This window comes from Arvicanthis niloticus, chromosome 13 (genome assembly GCF_011762505.2).
Source record: "Arvicanthis niloticus isolate mArvNil1 chromosome 13, mArvNil1.pat.X, whole genome shotgun sequence".
In the NCBI taxonomy this organism is placed as follows: Eukaryota; Metazoa; Chordata; class Mammalia; order Rodentia; family Muridae; genus Arvicanthis; species Arvicanthis niloticus.
In genome coordinates, this window is record NC_047670.1 from 53483930 (window position 1) to 53505511 (window position 21582).

The 21582-nt window shown below is 49.1% G+C and overlaps 1 protein-coding gene and 2 long non-coding RNA genes across 6 annotated transcripts; 2 read left to right on the forward strand and 1 right to left on the reverse strand.

Moving 5' to 3' along the window:
* The first annotated feature begins 378 nt into the window (after nt 1-378).
* Nucleotides 379-7781, forward strand: Mpst (mercaptopyruvate sulfurtransferase). 4 transcript variants are annotated; one of them, XM_034517092.2, is made up of 3 exons: nt 379-578; nt 3317-3938; nt 7182-7781. In XM_034517092.2, exons 2-3 carry the CDS (start codon nt 3344-3346, stop codon nt 7478-7480), a joined length of 894 nt encoding a protein of 297 aa, XP_034372983.1. In that variant the 5' UTR covers nt 379-578; nt 3317-3343; the 3' UTR covers nt 7481-7781. The 4 variants fall into 4 exon arrangements, with proteins under 4 accessions (XP_034372983.1, XP_034372981.1, XP_034372980.1 ...); XM_034517090.2 differs by having other exon boundaries at nt 544-645; XM_034517089.2 differs by having other exon boundaries at nt 578-662.
* Nucleotides 7782-8344: 563 nt separating this feature from the next.
* Nucleotides 8345-17299, reverse strand: LOC143434111 (uncharacterized). Its single transcript, XR_013103360.1, has 4 exons — nt 17164-17299; nt 13398-13541; nt 8683-8737; nt 8345-8574 (listed from the first exon to the last, which is right to left on the reverse strand). It is a non-coding gene; the product is annotated as an uncharacterized LOC143434111 (long non-coding RNA).
* On the forward strand, nt 11329-21418 carry LOC143434110 (uncharacterized). The gene is made up of 5 exons (XR_013103359.1): nt 11329-11453; nt 12251-12403; nt 16109-16161; nt 17023-17452; nt 19003-21418. It is a non-coding gene; the product is annotated as an uncharacterized LOC143434110 (long non-coding RNA).
* The last annotated feature ends 164 nt before the right edge of the window (nt 21419-21582 follow it).

A 21582-nucleotide genomic window follows, 5' to 3' on the forward strand; every position in this document is an offset into this window, starting at 1 on the left:
GAAGATGGCCTTTGGGCTTCGAATCGCCTCTCCGGGGCGCACTGACCACTCGCCAGCCCTTCCGCTTTCGTTTCCTGTAGCCTGAGTTCTCTGGCTCCTAGAATGCCCAATTCCAGTGAAAGGGCTCCAGGCACCCTGCCCTGCTTTCGCCACCACGATTCAGCGAGCGGTCTCATCCTGGGCGGCTCGCTGCACTCAACCTCTCCGGTAGCTGCGCTGGCACTAGCCCTTGCGCCCGGAGAAGCTGCCGGGTTCAAACGAGGAGCCGGGAGGGTTCCCAAGTGGCTCGCACCATTGTACCGCCTCCCATGGGGGTGAGGAGAGACACCTCTCTCATAGACAGTCGGGACTCCGAACAGCTTCTGCGGCTTTGCACGGGAATCCTGTTTGTCCGTCCTCGTATAATACTTCTCATACCCAAAAGGGGCTACTGGAGGCTGGAGGTGACAATGGGGCAGCGCGCAACCCGGCTTCATGGCGCGTGAGTCCCCCGCAGTCCGGGGAATGGAAGATGCAACGGCTCGGAGTGGCCCAAGCAGTGGGCCGTGCCCAAGTCTCCTCCCTTTGGCTGGCCGCAGGTCGGTGGCGGAAGGAGGGGACCTCTGAGGGCGCGGGGAGGGGGTGACATGGCGGAGCTGGGAAGCGGTGAGCGCGAAACCCTGGTATCTGCTGCCCAATGCGTCCTATTTGCTTTTCTGTGAGAGAGGATGCTTCTCGGGGGTGCATAGCTTGGTACCACGCGGCAGTGGAGGAGGGGATGTAGTCTATAAGAGAAGACTTTGCAGGGCGCCCCCAGTTTGCCTTACAGAGGACTGTCCACGGCTGCTTGTGACCGCCTGTGGGTTGGGGTGGGATAAGGGACAGGTGGGTAGCAGTAGCTGGATGGAGTTTGGAATGACCTGATGCCTCCTGGAAAAGTAGGAGGGCCCGAGAGAATAAACAAAGCAATTCAGAGCGGCTGTAGTGAGGAGACCCAGCATGCCCCAAGAGGAGAACGTAAAAGAACGCACTGGAATGAAATGAAACTATATTCATCAGGCCTGCCTTGCCGAGTGTCTTACCGACCCTGCGGGATTAAGCTGAAACTTCTCCCAACAGGAGAAACAGGTGGAGCCGGGAGGTGCCAGGGCACGTAGTGGAAAAGGGACTAATTTCTCACCTGAAGCCCAAAGTGGTGGGAGCTGCCTCGGTTTACCTGTCTGTCCTTGAGGCATTATTATTATTATCATTATCATTATCATCATCATCATTATTATTAATTGTCGTGGACTTCAATTTTTACCACTTCATTGTAAACGTATATAAATCCCAATAAGCAAAATATCTGGAAATAGAGCATGGCTCTTGCAAACGGGCTGTACATCACCTCTCTAGTCTATTCTGTTCCCCTGGAATGCTTTTCTCTCAGACTCCCCTCCTCGTTTTGTGAGCATCGATCCTGCCCTGAAATACTGTCACTGTGTGTTGCAAAAATTTAAACACTGCTTAGCATTTTCTCAGCATACTCTGAACCTTGAGCCTGACAGTAGGGAGGAGGATGTTCCAGGAGGGTCCAGGTAGGGAGATGCTCTTCAGTACCCCACCCCACCCCTTCGTGGGTGGGGTATATAGCCTCACACAAGCTTAGGATGACCTAGGCCTGTCCTTTGTGTCTTGATGGGCCTCCAGAGAGCCACTCTCCCCTGGGATCCTCGTCCTCCAAGCACAAAGAAACTTAGTCTCTTTCTGGTTTCTGCCCCTCATGGGCACCCATAGCCCATAGCTGAGAGAGAGAGAGAGAGAGAGAGAGAGAGAGAGAGAGAGAGAGAGAGAGAGAGAGAGAGAGAGAGAATGAGAGAGAAGTTGGAAGTTCCAGGCATGACCCGAGAACCCTCACATGCCTGCATGAACAGCCTATGCTGTGTCATCTGTGCCCCCTGACTCCCAAACCAGAGCTGGGGAGACAAAATTTCCAAGAATGGCGGTAACAGGCTGCTGTATCCTGAAAGGATTGCCCCACCTTGGTCACCTTGCCCTCTATGCACACACCCTGCTGTGCCTCAACTGTCACATTTAGCTACATTACAAACACTAGTATCAGTCCTTAGCAGGAGTCCCCGTCTAACCAACTGGTTTGGGTTTGTTTGTTTTGTTTTGTTTTGTTTTGTTTTGTTTTGTTTTGTTTTGTTTTTGAGGCAGCATTTCACTGTGTAGCACTGACTATCCTAGAACGCTCTCTGTAGACCAGGCTAGCTCAAACTCACAAAGTTCCAATGCTGGGACAAAAGGCATGCATGTACCACCAGTGCCCGGCTTGCCCCTTATTCTTATCCCTAGGTCAAAGTGTGCTTCCACTTCCAGCACGAAGTCCTTTCTCCTTCTCTCTCCTCAGCATCTGGGCTGAGGTAGAGGCCTTGCTGCTCACACTAAACTCCACAGGTCCTCACTTGTGTCGTTGCTTGAGCTTCTCTGTGGCCTACCAAAGTCAAGGGTTCTCAGTGTGTGCCCCCTACCCTCACCCCACACAGGGCCTAGGCTACCCCCACTTGGTACCCTGGTTTCTGTTGTTTGGGTTTTTTGTTTGTTTGTCTGTCATTGCTATCCTGCTCTTTCGTTTGATTGCTTTTGTTTATTTGGTTTTGAGACGGTCTTGCTGAGTTGCCCAGGCTGGTCGGAACTTCTTATGTAAACCAGGCTGACCTCTGGTCCTCCCACCTCAGTCTCTTGAGTACTGGTATTATGTATAGAAGGTACAGCTCCCAGCTCAAGTAATTCAAAGCACATCAGGGAGCTTCGGTGGCTTTGAAAATAAGGCGACAATATCAAACCTCTTAAGGGTGTTCCTTCAGCAGGCTGGGGAGAGGCTGCTCTGTCAAGTGTTGCAATAAATAAGGATTAAATGGCACTGGGCGAAGGGTGAATTCTGGTTATTGTTCTCATTGGACTCCTAGACCGGCTCAATGAATGAGTGGATCTGATTGGCTGTGAGGCTGGGCTACATCTTAGAGAAGGGCTGAAACTTTGGTCTTGTTTGCTTTACCTAAGGGCTAATTGAGCCTGGCCCTGGCCCTACCCTACTTTGCTGGGCAAGGAATAGAGTGGGGGACACTCACCACCCTCTCCTGGCGCCCATGGCCATAATGTCAATTGAAGCTGTGCATATTCAAAGCCTGGGCAGGGGGCTCCCCGGGTGATAAAGGCAGAGCCTGGCTTCAACCCAGGCCCTGTCTACATTCCTGGACTCTGCTCTGCCGGTGCGCAGGCTCCACCTACGCCGATACGGCAATTCCTGACGACAGACAAGTCTCTCCATTCTGGTATCTTCTCTGTCTTGCAGGCCTGCAATCCGAGCATCCCCTAGGCCATGGCCGCCCCGAAGCTTTTCCGAGCTCTCGTGTCTGCGCAGTGGGTGGCGGAGGCTTTGAAGTCCCCGAACTCCTCGCAGCCACTGAAATTACTGGACGCGTCCTGGTACCTACCCAAGCTGGGCCGCGATGCACGACGCGAGTTTGAGGAGCGCCACATCCCAGGCGCCGCCTTCTTTGACATCGATCGTTGCAGCGACCACACGTCCCCCTACGACCACATGCTGCCTAGCGCCGAGCATTTCGCCGACTACGCGGGCAGCTTGGGCGTGAGCGCCTCCACGCACGTCGTGGTCTACGACGGCAGCGACCAGGGCCTCTATTCAGCTCCGCGGGTCTGGTGGATGTTCCGTGCCTTCGGCCACCACACTGTGTCGTTGCTGGATGGCGGCTTCCGCCACTGGCTGAGCCAGAACCTGCCAATCAACTCTGGCAAAAGCCACTCGGAGCCCGCGGAGTTCTGCGCACAGCTCAATCCCTCCTTCATCAAGACCCACGAGGACATCCTGGAGAACTTGGATGCCCGGCGCTTCCAGGTGGTGGATGCTCGCGCAGCTGGCCGTTTCCAAGGCACCCAACCGGAACCCCGAGATGGTAACACGCTGTGGAATCAGGCAGATGGGGATGTGGGGACCGGCTGGTGTGTGCTCTGGACACTGCCTAGCCTTGTGCTGGCCTTTCGTGTGAAAGAGCAGAGGGAGAAGGGTTGCTTGCTGGGTGCCTCACTCTTAAGCCTCTCGCTTCCTTCTGATAGTGGAGGCCACAACACTACCTCACAGTTTTGGAACTCCGGACTGAGGTTGCCAGAGTTCCTTGAGAATCCAGGGCACCCAGAGCAGGAAGCCCACTAACCGCAATAACGAGCTTGTGGGCAGCCACGACAAAATAGCAGAAGGCAGCCCCTACCTGGTTTAGGAAGGACCCAAGTTTGGTCCTAATGAGGTCTAGCCTGCAGCTCCTGAGTTGATAGGGTGCTGGATGCCTACAACCGCCGCCTGAGTGATATTAAGAGATTCTGAGAGGGTATTAGGATGGCTCGCTCAAAGTAGTTGGTGCCCTAGGTGAGGGCCAAGCCAGCCGGCTGCCTATGGCCTGGGCTTCTTCAGGCAAAGCGCTGTGTAATATGGGAAGGAATCTCATAAAGCAGGCAGAGCTACAGCCATGCTGGCATGAGCCAAACTTCTCAGGAGCTAGGTGGAACCAGCCTTCAGTACCTGCAGATACCACATTCCAGTGTTTAAACAACCTCAAAGAACATTTTTTTCCCTGTACAAAGGGTATGCCCTTTCTTTCCCTGTCATTATTCCTGAATGATACAGTGTAACTACATAGCATTTACAACTGTAATGGGTATTGAAAGAGATCTAGAAATGGGTATGGCACCACATGGCTGTAATCCCAGCATTTGGAGGCTGAGACAGGTGGATCACGAGCTTGAGACTAGCCTGGGCTACATAGTGATTTCCATGTCAGCCTGAACTAGAGAGTGGGATCCTGTCTCAAAACTCAGAAGGGAGAGAGAGGAGTTGGAGAGGATCTAGAGATGTGTTCAATGTTAGGAGGGCTCGTGCAGATTCCATGACAGGACACCATTTTATGTGATTTGGCATTGTGGGGGTCCAGGCACCAATTCTCCTGAAAATATGGAGCAATGGCTACACTGCCATTGCGCAGGTGAGAATAGCCCTGGAATGGCTGCCTTGCCTGAGATCTCAGGACAGAGTGTCTCTGGATTCAGACTCCCCCTGCATACTTAACCACAGTGAGCAAACAGTAATTCTGCACCACACACACACACACACACACACACACACACACACACACACACACACCATTTCTCTCCAGCCTGCCAGGGTACAGGAGCCAGCCATGGCCCTGGAAGCTCTCCTGTGGCCTCTCTGCTGGTACAGGCTTCTGTTCAGATCCCTGTCTCTGCTGTACTTTGGGTAGCACTTGGCAGATAAGCTAGCTCCTCTGGATGATGGCCCTTGCATGTGTAGAATAAAAGCAATCGGTGACAGTTAACATGCTCCAGGATGCCAGGTTGGATGCCAGGCTGGAAGGCCTGCTAGTTTTCACTTAAAACATCACCATTTCTCCTGACTTGGCCGAGAACACCTCTAATTTGCTCCTTCAGTTCAGCAGGTCAGGGTTTGTGTTTTGTTTGGTAAAGCTGGAGGTAGAAGGAAGCTCTGACTTTACTTACCCATAGGACCCTGGCTCCATACCTTACTCTTCTCCAGGCTTTGAGAAGGGCTGCACGGGATGACTTTTAAGAGATCCACTTCACTGGAGATGACCGACACACTGAATCCTCCCGTAGCTCAGGAGCGCTTCTCCTGCTATCCTCTGAGGATAGAGACCAGCATAGTCCGGCAGCTCCCACAAAGACAGGGAAACCAATACAGAGGGTTCTCACACACTCATTTCAGGATCTAGACGGCCCAGGTTTGACTGACAACTGTGAGGTTTCATTCTGATGTGATTCTCAGCCCTCCTGTGAAAATGGGACTTTAGTAGCCTCTGTCTGGCAGAAAGCTAGAAGCAAGATGCACGCTGGAGCCCTTGGGGCTTCCAAGCCATGGGTAAAATGACAGTCCCCTTAATCCACACTTCTCTGGCCTTGCTAGGTCTTCATCCTGCTAATCAGACTGCTTTTTTGCTAGGGTTGGGTTTTTTTTGTTTGTGTTTGTTTGTTTGTTTGTTTGTTTTTGTTTGTTTGTTTGTTTTTGGACAGAGTCTTATGTAGCCCCAGTTGGCTTCACACACTATGTCACTATGTCACTCAGGAAGACTTTAAACTTCTGATCCTCCTGCCTTCACTTACCAAGTGTTGGGCTTACAGGTAGACATCACTAGAAAAAAACAATTTTTTTTTGAGGCATTGAGGGTGAAACCCAAGGCTTCATTTATAGTAGGCAAGTATTCTACACCCTCAGCATTGAGACTAAATTCTTTTAAGAGTAAAGTCTAATTTCCCCCTATGACCAGATGGAGCCCAAAGCCTTCTTCCAGGTACACTGAGGCTTTCCTGCCCCTCTGCCTCCTTATTGTCTGAGCCTTGGTGGCCACAATGCTTTGGGCATTATCCTTGGATTCCTGGGTTATTCCTGTCTGTCATGCTCTCAGTTCCACTGTCAGGACCCCTGACTGGCTGGCTTCATCCTGGGAGAAGACCCCACCCTCCCTAGGCACCAAGGTATGCTCCGTGGCAGCACAGGCTCTGGAGTGGTCACAACTCTCCCTACCCACTGCTAGCTACAACATGGTAGTCTTTGTGCCTTATTCTCCTGGGGTGGGGGTGACAGAAATTTCCTTCCCATAGAATTTGGGTGATATTAAAGAAAAAAATGCTGCTGAGGGGGTCTGGGCACTGTCCTACACAATGCAAGCATTCAGCCATGTCAGCTGTTTTGATTACTATTTTCAACTATAGCCCTAGGGTATTTTTGTCACACTGGCAATTATCTGGTGAGTGCCTGTCTGTCCTCTACACCATCTCTAGGCTTCCAAGTGCCCGAAGTCCTAATTGGGCAGAGGTCACTTGAATTATGCTGCTGCCCCTCAAGGCTCATGGTCAGGAAGCCCAGGGTGTTGTGTGGCTCTGGTAGAGTTGGCTTCAAACTCTAGCCAGCAATTAGCTGGGTGCAGTAACTTTGGGTATTACTTAGCCTTAGGCTGGCCATCTGTGTGGGAGCGGTGCCTAGCTCTGGTAGTTAGAAGATAAGACACTGGACACCCAGTTGGCATTCTGCTGTGGTGGGAGACTTGATACTACAAACACCACTAACACTGGACATCACTCATGCTGCCTGTCTGTATGTTCCCCCTGTGCAGGCATTGAACCTGGCCACATCCCTGGCTCAGTAAACATCCCGTTCACTGAATTCCAAACCAAGGAAGGTCTGGAGAAGAGCCCGGAGGAGATCCAACGCCTATTTCAGGAGAAGAAGGTGGACCTGTCCAAGCCCTTGGTAGCCACATGCGGCTCCGGTGTCACAGCCTGCCACGTGGTCTTGGGAGCCTTCCTCTGTGGCAAACCCGACGTACCTGTCTATGATGGCTCCTGGGTGGAGTGGTACATGCGTGCCCAGCCAGAGCATGTCATTTCTGAGGGCCGAGGGAAGACCCAGTGAAGCCAGGCAGGACACAGTGCGGCTTGGGTGACACCCATCCATCACAGTGCCAGCCTGGTCACTCTGACCCTGCTTTGCCAAGAGTCCTTCCTCAGACAACTCAGGTAGTGTTTAAGGTGACATCCCAGAGACCAGGAGTTCCAATGACTCGTGGTACTCAGCGGGAGGTAGCCAAGAAGGTGGAAGGCAGTAAGAGGGTACCCGGGGGAGGGAGGGAGGCCAGGCAGAACAGCTTGCACGGTGCTGAACTGGGGCCCACCTAGCTTGTGTCACTGTTGGGCAATAAAACAATAAGCACAAATCTTTTGTGGTTGTGAGACTGTCTCAGTGTAATGAGGAGCCAGGGATTCCTGCACAGCCAGCGGGAGGGGTTGCTTTTGGCGGGAGGTGGCTCCCAGCCTGGGGGAAACACTATTGCCTTCAAGTGACGCTAGGGCCTCAGAGACCCTGTTCCCAGACACCGTGGCAAACTGTCACCTGCCTATAATCCTGGAGTTTCCATCTGGTTTCTGGGCTCCTCGTTTTCATATTATTTGCATGTATGGGCACTCATGTGATTTATGTGTATGGATTGGCATGTGTGTTGAAATCAAAGGACAACCTCTGCTCTTGTTCCTCAAACACAACCCACCTTGTTTTCTAAGACGGGGCCTCTCATTGGTCGAGAACTCACCAAGTAGGCTAGCCTGGCTTGGCCAGGGATATTCGGGGATTCACCTCCATCTCCACCGTGCTGGCATGGCGGAGCACACAGCACCTCGCCTGACATGTTTCACATGGGTTTACATGGGCTCTGAGGACTGAAAACAAACCCTGTAAACCCTGTTCTGACTGGGCTGTCTCCACAGCCCTGCCTCTGGATGATATCAGGTGAAGTTAGCTGTGACTTGTCTGGGCACCTCAGGGAGCCTGCTATAGGCAGATGAACAACACAGGTCCTTTCTGGAGAAAGATGAGTCCACAGCTTAGGGTGTTCCAATCTTGCCAGAGCCTTCTGAGAGTCTTCCGAGGAAGGGCTGAATCTAGTAGCCTGGGAGGAGAATCTGGCCTCAAACTCTGGGGGCTTTCACTCAAAGCTGTTCTTTGAACTCATGCTAGGAAATTAAAAAAAAAAAATTAATGGAGCCACCGGGATGGTGACTCAGAGGGTGAAGTTTTGCCACTAAACCTCATGACTCCTGACTTTAATCCCTGAGACTTACAAGGCTAAAAGAGAGCAAACTTCCAGAAAATAATCCTTTGACTTCCACACGGGTGCTGTGACACAGAGAGAGAGAGAGAGAGAGAGAGAGAGAGAGAGAGAGAGAGAGAGAGAGAGAGAGCAACATAGAATAAATAAAATATAAAATATAATGGGGTCACTCTATGCATGAACTCAGGGCTCTGAGCCTTTCTGCTCTGGAGAACCAGCCTACCCATTTCCTAGAATAGGGGCTCCTTGAACTGTTGTCTGTATTTAACCAGGCAGGGATGAAAACAGGAGTCTAGAAAGTTCTCCTTGATCTGTCAGGACCTGGGTCATCCTTCCCTGAATTGTTGGTTTGTTTGTTTGTTTTTTGTCCCATTCTAGAAGTGCAGAGAATTGAACCCAGGGCCTCATACCTACACTACTGAGGCAAGCCCGAGACCCCTCCCCCATCTTTTTCCTGAATGCCCTCCCAGAGGCATGGGATAGTACCACATCAGTTGTCACTAGGGCCTTGGAAGTGACACTGCTTTTTTTTTTTTTAATCTTCTGGGAACAAACCGGAGCAAGCTAGTACCTAACCATGGTGCTTCTGGCAGAGCTGGGGTCCAGGCCCTGTGTCCTGCTCTGAGCTTCCTCTCCCTCTTACATCCACGGGAGAGGGATGAGCCAACGGCATGGCTTCTAGCTGCCACCACCGAGAGCTCTGATAGGAACCCCTGTCTCTTGGAGGCCCAGTTTCCTGCTCTCTAAGGTGGGAAACCAGGTTGCTTCAGAAGAAGGGGGGCCAAACAGGAACCTAGGCCAGAGCCACAGAGAATGTTCCCTCCTTGGTCTAGGGCTTCTCAATCTTGCACCACCAGCTCCAAGCTTGACAACTCTGCTCTGAGGGCATCCTGTATCCATGGGACACTCAGCAGTGTCTGGAGATTTGTCCACTGGATGTCAGGTGATGCCCCCGACTAAGACACTCCAAGGAGGAAACACTACCCCACAAGCAAAGGACATCTGACAGCAGCAGTCAGGAACAGCACAGACAGAGACACCCTCAAGCCCTCAGCTGAGGTGAAGTCCCAGTTCCATATATAGTTCCTGTCTGAGCTCCCTTCCTCAGGCAAGCCCTTCTCTGTCTCCCTGGTGGTGTCTGTTCTGAGAAAGGCAGCTTTATGCCTGCCCTCCTGATGGGGCTGCCTGGCCAACTACTGGCCTGAAGCAGAGACTCCTCAGGCTTTGATTTCTGCATCTTTTAAGGTGGCCTCATTCCTTAAGCAATGGGAAGATAAAATGACATTATCTACAGAGACGCTTCAGCCTGATGCTGGACACAGTAAACATCAACTACTAGTGTTTGGGTTGTTGTTTTTCACTATTTATTTATTTATTTATTTATTATTTACTTGCTTTGTATTTTTAAATTTTTACACCCCCTGCCTGTGTGTGGGGTGTGTGTGTGTGTGTGTGTGTGTGTGTCCTCAGAAATGGTTATGTAAGATTAGAAGACAACTTTTGGAACTCAGTGCTCTCCTTCTCAGTCCTAGGTATCAAACTCAGGTCACCCAACTTGGCTGCAAGCACTTTTATCCGCTGAGCCATCTTGCCAGCCCCAATAGTGTTATTTTTAGGGTATTTTTAGTAGTTAGGCAGGTAAAGTTTTCTCTGGCACTGGGAGAGAGAAAATAATGAATATAAGAATTTCGTCCTTGCTTCAAGAGTTCCAAACCACGAGAAGAAACCAGAACTTTCTGCCGTTTTCCAGAGAATAAAGAGCGCTGTGAAATGATCTACTATATTTACGAAAGAACACAAGCTCAGAGAGGTGGAGAGAGTTGCCTGAGCATGCACAGCTAACGGAAGGGGAGCCTAATTGGAGATTAACCCTGCAGTGCAGGGGTCTCTCGGTGCATGAGTCTCTTCAAGGAACCATGCCTGCAGAATTTTGTTTTTGTTTTTGTTTTTGAGATTTAGGGATCAAGAGAACAGAAACGTGTGCGCTACACACATGCAACATGGCAGAGTGCTTCCATGGCTCTCTCAAGGGAAGCTTGAGTGTTGAGTTTGCAGCCAGAGACTCTCCACCCCAGCCCAAACTCCAGCAAGGAAACAAGGGCCAGCCCAGCTGAGGTTTTTCTGTCCTAGGAAAGTCCGTGGCAATCAAAAACAGATAGTGAGAAAACCTGAATTTAGCGTTTTGACAATGACCCAGGGCCGCCTCTGAGCTCCGCCTTGCTTCCTGATAGGCTGAACCCCCACTGCAGGACCCACCTCAGCCTGCATGATCCCCTCCTGCCCCCACTCTGTGGGAGCCAGGGAGGAACTTGCAACACCAGCAGTGGCCAGAGTTTTGTCTACTTGACAAATATTTGCCGAGCACCCGTACCACGCTGAACCCTGACTAACCAGCTGCATCAGAATGTTCCAATTCTCTGGACCATTGCCACTAAGGGTCACAGTCCAAAGCACCCACTGACCAGACAGCTGATCCATAGATCAGTGTCTGGGGCCTGGCACTGTGGAGTTGGCCTTGCCCAGGAGCTGTCTTCCTGGGCCTCAGCCTTTCTTCTGAGAAATGGAAGCAAGAGTCCTTCCAGGAAGGGAGAGCCTTGGCACCTGCTGGAAGCAGCTTAGCCAGTGAGCACGGGGAGGGCGGAGTCACCAAGGGAAAGGATCAAGCTGTCCAGGTAACTGGAAGCATTATTATTTTAAGCATCGAGGCCAGCAGTGGTGGTGCACGCCTTTAGTCCTAGAACTCAGGAGGCAGAGGCACTTGAGACTAGCCTGGTATACAAAGTAAGTTCCAGAACACCCAGCGCCACACAGAGAAACCCTGTAGATAGATAGGTAGGTAGGTAGGTAGGTAGGTAGACAGACAGACAGACAGACAGACAGACAGACAGAAGAACTAGTTTTAAAAATATTAATTGCCGGGCAGTGGTGGCACATGCCTTTAATCCCAGCACTTGGGAGGCAGAGGCAGGCGGATTTCCGAGTTTGAGGCCAGCCTGGTCTACAGAGTAAGTTCCAGGACAGCCAAGGCTATACAGAGAAACCCTGTCTCAAAAAAAAAAAAAAAAAAATTTAATTACTGGTCAAGCATGGCAATACATGCCTGTCATTTTCAGTGGCTGACACAGGAGAATGGTGAATTTCAGGCCAGCTGAAGAAAAACAAAAATTTGAAAGACTGAAGAAAAGCTATTCTTTTATCTTCTTTTCAGGTAATATGACTTGAAAAACCACAGAGTATTAAGAACAAGAGTTACCTGAACAATAAATCAGTCCTCTATAAAATGAACATATGCAAATCAATATTCTACAGACACTCAGACAATAGAGAACAGCAGGGAGAGAAAACCTGAAGTTCAGTGGTTATAAACTTATTAACTGGTATTAGGGCATGGCGGGTGTGGTGGGTGTGGCGGGTGTGGTGGGCGTGGTGGACTTGGTGGCAAACTGTAGTCCCAGCACTTAGGAGGCTAAGGCAAGAAGACAGAGTTTGAAGCCAGCCTGGGCTCCATAGCAAGACCTTGTATTACTTATATTTTTAAGATTAAAATTTTAATTTCTCTGTATTCCACATGTATGCAGGAGCTCCTCAGAGGACAGAAGAGGATGTTGGATTCCATGTGGCTGTGGCTGGAAAGTGAACTGGGTAGTGAGTGCTCTTAAGTGCTACTCAGTCTCTCTCTAGCCCAAAGTCAGACAGACAGACAGACAGATGCCAGTTAGATGGCTCATCAGGTAAAAACACTTTCTGCATAAGTCTAACCCACATAATAATGATAGAATAATAGAAAACATTTGTAATAGAAAAGAGAGATAAGAACAGGAGGTAAACAAAGCCTATCAAAACTTCAAAATGAGGTCTAAGACAAAGCATTAAGTGAAAAAATGGAAAGTGGTAAAGACCATGCACACTACAGTCACCTACTGTACAAGAAAACCAAGTACAGAAAGAGTCACGGACCTACTCATTCCCATAAAATGTCATGCCAGAGAAAAACTCGGAAAGGAAAGAGGTGGGCCTCCGGCGGGGATGTGAGGAAACACCAGGATGAAGAGTATGCTGGGGAAGGCGCTTTCCTATTCTGCTGCCTGTAGATTCTTTTGACATGCAAAACCAAACCAAACCAAAAATCATCAATCAGTCAATCAATCAACAGTGATGAAGGGAACAGAACGCGGCACTATCACAGCAAACTAACGCAGCTGTAATTCAGATAGAGACCACCAATGGGCCCCAGGGAGAAGGAGCCTTCTGTTCGCTCAGCACATCAGCCTATCCCGGCAATACTTGACGTGGTCATGGCTGTTAGGACTGTGTGTCTCCAGACAAAAGACAAAACAAGCTGGGAACCAATGTTTTCTTTGCTAGAGAGAGGAAACGAGGTGGGGGACAGGGAGAACGAGCGCACCATGCTGGTCGCACACCATGCTGGTCAGAGAAGTGTCAAGGTTCCGAGGGGAAGGAGAGAGAAATGCACACGTGCAAGTGTGGGTGTGTGTGTGAATCTGTGTGCCACCACATGTGAGACCAGCTACCCGTGTCTCCTTCCTAACTCTTGCAGTGTTCACTAAGAGCCCACGGAGGCAATGACGTCAGTGCAGTGGACCTGCCCAGGCATGTGCTTAAACTGCGTTATCCATGAACCTGGTGGCTGCTGAGCGGAGACCGAGCAGAGAGAAAGGGTAGCAAACACTGAGCGGAGAGAGGATAGTGAACACATGTATTTACCATTTCAGTGGTGGTGGTGGGTTTACTTGGTGTGTTGAGGATGGGACTAAGGGCCAGCCCTTCATGTGCTCTGTGAATCCCTCCATCGCTGAACCGCACTTCAGCCTGGCGAGATGAAGATGGGTCCAAAGGATGAGGAGGAGGCTGTTATTTAAAGAACATCAAGTTCTAGTCTTAGAAAGTGAAAGAGTTTTGGGGTGGACAGTGCTAATAGTGTTAAAGATGGGAATGATGAGGATGATGGGTATGGTGGAGATGGTGAGGATTGTGGTGATGGTGGAGATGGTAGGGGTGGCAGGGAAGGTGGGGTTGGTGAGCACGGCAGAGGTGGTGGGGATGTGAAGGTAGTGGAGAAGGTTGAGATGGAGATCCTGGCAGAGAAAGCAAAGGCGGTAATGGTGGAATGATGATTTTGTGGGGATGATGTCAGAGATAGGACTTTGTAAAGTGAAAAATTATAAAGACCATTTTGTGAAATATATGCAGGCTTTTTCTTTACCCTAAACCTGAGCAAAAGAATCCAACTTCCAGAAAGCAGAACTGGATGTAAGATTTCAGGCTTTCACTGCCCCGGGACAAATTCCAGGTGGAGGGCATTATCCCTGAATCAGAGGACACTTGCTGGATTAACATTCCTGAAGCCTCAGGGTGGGGTTATGGCAAGTGAGAAATAGTTAACCTGAAATAGTTGGTAATGACAGGGTAGGGCACAGTGACATGGAAAAACTACATTCTTGAGAAGAATGAGTGTGCAGAGTGATTTTCGCATGACTCTAAATCATTTAGGGTAGGTTCCTCTGAAATGTTCCACTGTTCTTGGTTACCCCCCGCCCCCACCTTGAGGTTTTCCCAGCCTGCTGATGTTCAAAATTTGTAAAACAACCAATCATGTGTAACCATGCAAAAATTCCTTCCTTTCCCCACCCCATGCTCTCTCTCTCTCTCTCTCTCTCTCTCTCTCTCTCTCTCTCTATATATATATATATATATATATATATATATATATATATATATATATATATATAAAACACCTCAGCTTGCTGGCCTTTTGTGAAAGTTCTGTTCCTGCATGGATGAGCAGTTTTGACCTTGGCTATCTAACTCTCCCCAATAAACCTCTGCTGATTGCATCCAGGTATGGTTTCTTGTGATTTTTGGGTGGTCGTGATTTCCTGAGACTTGAGGAAGGGTCTCTCGAGTTTGGGGGTCTTCAACTTGACACCACTGAACATTGGCCTGAAAAATCTCTTATCATTTAGTTTCATGTTTTGTGTATTTTATGACAATTTTTTAAAAAATTAAGTATTGATTCACGTAATTTCCTCTTTTCCTTTCTTTATTCTTGTGTGTTTGTTTGTTCTTTAGCGAGGGTCTCACACAGCCTGGGCTGTCCTCAAACTCTCAATTTAGCTGATATATAGCTTTTAGTTTCTGGTTCTACCGCTTCTACCTACCAAATGTTGGCATTACAGTCATGCACCACACCTGCCTGACGCTGTGCGAGAGATGGGACCCAGGGCTTCGTGTACTTCGTGTATTAAAGACAAGAAGACACAGAAGCCATGAAGATGTTTCCATTAATCAAGTCTTAGTCTGAGTATAAACATAACAATAGTGACATAACCCAAAGAATAAAGACTCTAATTGTCTGTGTTGATACTAATTAATATCTGTACTAATTAATTAATAACATGTATTTTATGCGTTAATATTTTTATTAATTAATAGTATTGTTGATATTAATTAGTTAACTGGTTAATTAATTAATTCAGAAGACCAAGGACAGCTGTTCAATAGATGGACACCCAGCGAATACAGAAACAGTGATGGAGTTACAAAATCAGAGCTTGGCCATCAACACAATTGATGTCGACACAGTTCACACAGGAATAATGAATGAATGCTAAGATTCATGATGAGATAAATTAGCTAGAGGAGAAGAGAACCAACCTGCCCTCCCCTGTCTCCTCAACAGATGATTCATTCTGAAAGGAGAAAGTAGTGTATAGCTCAGAAACCTACGTTCACCACCTCACCAAGGATAAATCACCTTCAGGCTTCAAAACCAGAAGACAGAGAAACCGCAGCAGAATGACAGAGAGCAGAGAGGTTGAGTGTGGTGTGCAAGATCTATACTTCCAGCATGCTCGAGGCCAAGGCAAGAGGATTTTGAGTTCCAGGCCAGCCTGGGCTACATAATAGGAGTGAGAGCAGGCACAGGGCAGGGAGCTGACAGAGCAAGTACAAAGTGTCTTGGCTGCAAAATCTTTGATTTTTCTTTTTTATTTATATTGGTTTTGCATTTTTTTCTTTAGTCAGAGAGGACATCAGATGGAAGTTTGAGGAAATCTGTAGATAGGTTATAGTAGTGTATCAGGCTTAGCCCCACTCCCCCCAGGATCCTATACTGATCCTATACTGTGGTAATGGGGGCCATACCCTGATATTAGAGACCTTTGCTGAGTTTAGGAGAAAGAAGCAATTGACTGCAGCTTGAAAAAAAAAGACAGAAAAAGCATTTTAGAAAGCAAGAAAAAAGCAGAGATGAAGGGGGAAGGACAAAAGTAATGAAGCATTGGCATTTAGGGATTATTTGGGGTGGGGGTGTAATTTTTGAGACATTTATTTAAGCCTGAAGATAAAATGCTTTTGTTTTTTTGTTGATGCTTTTTGGGTTTGGTTTTGTTTGTTTGTTGTTGTTGTTCATGCAGGTTTGTTTCATCTCCAATGGGGCTGCTAACTGGACCCACGTTCTGAAAACAAGGTACAGACACCATCTAAAATTGTTCTCACAATAAAGGTGGTTAAGGATTCAGTTTGGAAGTCCAGCACAGAGACAGATGGACAGAGCCCCAGAACAGCCGGAGGACAGACAGCCCTGACAGGCTGCAGCTGTGGTCTGGATACATTTGAGTCTGTTCTGCTCTCTGATCAGAGGGTCTTCCTGGAGACCTGGGCTGAGCGCTGGATATAACAGGCTCATAGAATGGGGGTTAGGGGGAGGTTGGAAAAGCCAAATAGGTCAGAAGAGATGCTGGAGGGGGTGCAGACTGTCCACAGGTAATCCTGGAGCTAGCTAAGGAGATGATGGAGGGATGGAATCTCCAAGGGAGCTTTGTAAACGAGGGCTCTGCTTTGGGTGAGACTCAGTGGTTCTCAGCCTTCTTGATGCTGTAACCTTTATTAAAAGTTCCTCATGTTGTGGTGGCCCCCAACCACTAAATTTTTTCATTGCTACTCCATAACTGTAATTTCGTTACTATATGAATTGTAATGTAAATATCTGTGTTTTCCAATAGTCTTAGGTGACCCATGAGAGAGGGTTGTTTGACACTCCCTTGAGGGGTCGCAACTCACAGGTTAAGAACCACTGCTCTACAGCATCTCTGCTTGAGTGGTATCCAAGGACCAATCAGAGGAAACGCTTCCCTGGAAGGGCACTGCACTCCCAGTAGTGAGGCCTCCAAAGAACATCCCTCCTCCACCACCTTTCCACCACTACCCACCAGAAAACAAAACTAGCCAGCTTGAGTCATATGTTCTGGTTACAAGACGGTCCCACCCCAAGATGCTCTGGGCAAAGGAAGCCTTCTTTGCCCTTCCTTTCTTCTGCTTGAATCTTTAGCTGACAGCAGGAGCTGACTCTGTAGAGGGAGGTCACAGGTGAGCCCAGGGCCAGGACAGAGCAGGACCTTCCCTCTGGATCCTCCCTTGAAAGTCTCCAGCCACAGCTAGCAGCTGGACTGAGATTAAAGCGATCACTCACCATGTGCCTGGAAGGGTGGCCAGAGATGGGATGCAGAAGTACACACGCTGTGACGTTGAGAAGAGACAAGCAAGCCGCAGGTCATAGACTCATTCCACGAGCCCTGCTTCTGAAAACCCAACCACCTAGAACACAGTGGAACCGAGAACTGGAACAGGTGGACTAGTTGGTCAGTGTGGCTTCCTTCTCCTCGGATCAGAGGAGTCTAATGGGCGCCCCCTGCTGGCTGAAGAGAGCAGCTCTCAGGCCATTCTGTCCCGTTGGTTCCTATCTACTGCAGCATCACCAGGTATGTCTCTGAGAAATGTGAGCAGATCTGCTTTCCTGCCTCCTCCCTCCTTCTTTACTCCTTCCCTTCCTTTCTCTTTCTTTACCCCTTCCCTCCCTTTCTCCTTCCTCCCTTCTTTCCTTCCTTCCTCCACTGCTTCCTTTCTTTCCATTTTGAAACAGGGTCTCTTTTTTCCTGGCTGTCCTAGAACTAGCTATATATACCAGGCTGGCCTCGAACTCATAAAGATCCTCTTGCCTCTGCCTCCTGAGTGCTGGGATTAAGGGCATATGGCACCATGCCTGGCCTCAGACTGCCCTTCCACAACCCAAGTGGAGTTGTGCAGGCTTCCCATGGAGTGGGAGACAGTTATGGACCCTTCCTGTGAGCTCCCTGTGAGGGGAGGGTGGAGGACTCACGTAATTAATCTATCTACCTGCCTATCATTATCTATCTACCCACCCGTCTATCATTTATCTGTTTATCTGTCAATCTTTAAGTCAGGGTCTCAGCAGCCCAAGCTGACCTCAAATTTCCTAGGCAGTCAGAATAACCTTTAACTCCTGATCTTCCTGCCCTGACCTCCCAAGTTGTAGGATTACAGGTGTGCACCCCCACCCTGGTGTAGGCTTAGATTTTTCAAAACCTGCTTTTAATAAGGGTTCGCAAACGCTTCGACCCTGCTTCTAGCCCACCGTCCAAAGGTGGAAGAAAAGACGGTAAATAGGACAAGGGGAAGTGGTTCTTTGGGGCAATTCCAATCTCAGTTTGTCAGGATTACCAGCAGTCCAGTTCAGTAGTGTCAGGGTAGCAAACACAAATCAGCAGCCGAGGCACGATCCAGCAGAAACCACCAGGCTTCTGCCAAATCGGCACAAGTCAGCTAGAGCAACCAGAACCAGGAGAAGTTCTCTGCCATGTCTCCCTCAACAAAGTAAAGACCAGGGAAGACTCAAGGCCAACAAAGAGCTGCACAGCTAGCTATGCAAGCTTCCTGTCACTGTCCATTGAGTCCTACTTATACTCTCTCCAAATATCATGTGTCCTCCTACAGGTCTTGCCCCAGCAAACCCCGTGAATCTGCATCACATGACACAGCCAGAAACTTCCACTTCACCCTGGACTTTCTCTGAAACCAAATCCCCGTTCCTGAGACAGGCTTGGTGAACATCTGCTAAAATTCTAGAACATTCTAGGAAAAAAAAAAACCATAGTGACATGGTTGTTAGGAACATTCAGGCCTGTGAGTCTGTTCTTCCCACACACCCAGGATGTTGCTTTGACCGAGGCTCCATACACTGTAGGTATTCAGAGATGGGAGCCAACATTCAATACCTGTAAGGACGCTGGGAAGTTGGGAAGTGTAATAACATCATTGCTTATTGAAAAAAAAAAGTGTAAAGTGAGGTCTGGCGAGGCTACAGACCTAGCTAACCAGATGTCAGGAGTAGAGGACCATGGGGCAGGTTTGGACCTGGACTTGTGAAGCTTGTTGCTCAACAAGAATAGTTCCTGCTGCCAGACAGGCACGCATGCGCTCTCTGACCCTCTCTATCCCATTCGCTCCTCAGGTGACACAAGGATAAGCCCAGAGCACGCCCCCCAAGCGGGGGTGGAACTGAATGTGACATGAGGAACCAAACAAGGACTGGAAGCTAACTGGGATGTTCTGACATTCTGAACTCGGGGGTGGGGAGAACGGAATGATTGACGGCTTCGTCATAGAGCTGCCAGCAGAGAGAGAGGACGCAAGTCACTCAGAATCTGAACCGAGACAGCTCAAAACAGGACAGCCCACGAACAATGTGCTCAGATAAGAACCCGGGGGTGTTTTGAGTCCCTCTGATACAGTGACCTGAGGGTCAGTTTAAGCAATGGCCGCCACTCTGCCCTGAAGCATTTAGGGGTGGCCTCTCTTCCTGCCTTCCCTTCCAACCCCAGCAGGGAGTGTAGGTGGTAGGATGGTTCATCCATGGCTAAGTGAAGCAGCCTTTGGCTCAAGCACCAATCTCGATAGAATAGCCGGCTGGCTTCATAAAAGCCGCTAGTCCCTGGCGTCTGTGTAAGTGGCACGGTGAGTGCCCATCTCCAGTCCTTGCTGACTGACTGCTTCTCCACCGCTACTGTTAGTCTCATCTTAGAGGTGAGGGAATAAATTTCAGAGAATGTATAAGACCTTTCCAAGGCCATCCAGCGGACAAGCCACACACTGGACTGCTGATTGGCATCCTTGTCTGAGAGACTGCATGCTGGCACTCTGCTCTGACCTCTCACTTTTCAGCTGAATCAGGACCTATGGCAAAGCATCAGATGGGCCTGCAGGGGGCAGTGGACCCAGCGAGCTTTAAGAGTTGACTCTCTTTAGGCTTAGCCACTATCCTGGAAAATGTTTAAGAACATTGGGCGTTTCCCAGTTATCTTCTGAAAAAGCACCAAAAAACCCCAAGCAAACAAACAAACCACAAAAAATGTCAATGGGTTGCTACGGTTAGGCTTCCTGGATTCTGGGTTTTATCTAAGCCTCTCAAACCTACCTTCCCTGAGGCAAGCAAGCCCTCCTGTAAGATATGGCCACATCTAACATCTTCAGCTCCAGTTTAAGTCTTAGCACATAGTAGGTGAACCCAGTAACACATGAGAGTGGTTTGGAAAGGACTAAGGGCTTTTCCACAGTTGGGTGAACCTCCTAGTAGGCCCTACTTTCTCACCCAAAAACGGTCAGACCGAAGCCCAGACAGACATAGGAAGGAATATGGTAGCAGCTGTCGGCTGTTTAGGGGATCTTGGATCCCGGTACTGGCTCTGGCTGTGACCATCATTGGTGAAGAAGGTGTCACTTCAAAGGGGTTGAGGTTTGGATGTGAAGTGTTCCCTACCCAGCTCATATGTGAAAACTTGGTCCCCAGCTGGTGGCATTACTGGGGACAATTAGCACCTCGAGCCACTAATTTTATTAATGGTTGAGCTCCATTGGAACTAATGAGTTCCAGATTGAGTGGGTTACTCAGAGGAAGAGCCTAAACTGAGAAAGTGGTAACTGTGGGGCATGCCTTCGGACAGTAGAACGTGTCCCTGGTTCTGTCTCTGTGTCTCTGACTCCTTTCTCTCTGTCTCCTCTCTCTGTCTCTGTCTCTGTCTCTCTCTCTCTCTCTGTCTCTCTCTCTCTCTCTCTCTCTCTGTGTGTGTGTGTGTGTGTGTGTGTGTGTGTGTGTGTGTGTCTTTCTGTCTCTCCTCTCTCTTCTCTCCCCTCTTCCTTCTTTACTGCCACAGGGCAAGCAGACCCTGGGGCCAATCCTCAGTGCTGCACCCCACCATACCCCTAAAAAGGGAAACTAAAATCAATAGTCAATAAACCATGGAAACTGAGCAAACACACAACTGGTTCTTTTCTCAGGTTACTGTGCTCATGTTATTTTATCCCAGTAATGAAACAGTAACACAGGAGAACTTTAGGTGTCTGTCTGAGGAGTTTTTCTGTCCAGGGTAGGGGTTCTGGAAAAAGGAAGAAGGAGAAGAATTTAAGGCAAGCCTTCCTATTCATTCAGACTCAAGGTGCTGGTCCAGCCTCCATCTGACACCTCCAGGATTGGAGCCCAACAGGGATGATGCCCAAACCTGTGCTGGGATCAGATTGGCCTGCTTGGACCAGCTGTGTAGACTGTGGTCTCCTCACCTTAAGAAAGCTATGGCAGGATTGCCATAGGAGGATGGGACAGCTTCCTATGAGCTTTCAGGCTGGCTCTGCTCTCTATAGCCCCTGAGACTCATTTTATCGACTGTCAGAAAGGCATGGAGACATAGGATATGTATCCTAGAGTCCCAGAATGATGGAAGACCACGTGTGGGTACCACTTGAACCAGGAAAAGCTCGCAGTGAACAGTACCTGCTGCTCCAGTGGCTGCTGTCATCACCCTTGTTACGATGGAATACCAAGACCAAGACCAGTAGTCTTGAAAATACGGTGATCAATAAATTTGTCTCTGGCGGATATGTTTGGTGTCTGTGGTCAGGTACTTATAACAGGGCCCTGGCTCAAGGACATCACAGAAAATAAGTGCAACCCAAAAGAGGAAAATCTGATCTCTATCCTTGCAAGGGGTTTGCCCCTCTCACCTTCCCAGTGATGGGTCAGCTTGACACAGTTGAGAAT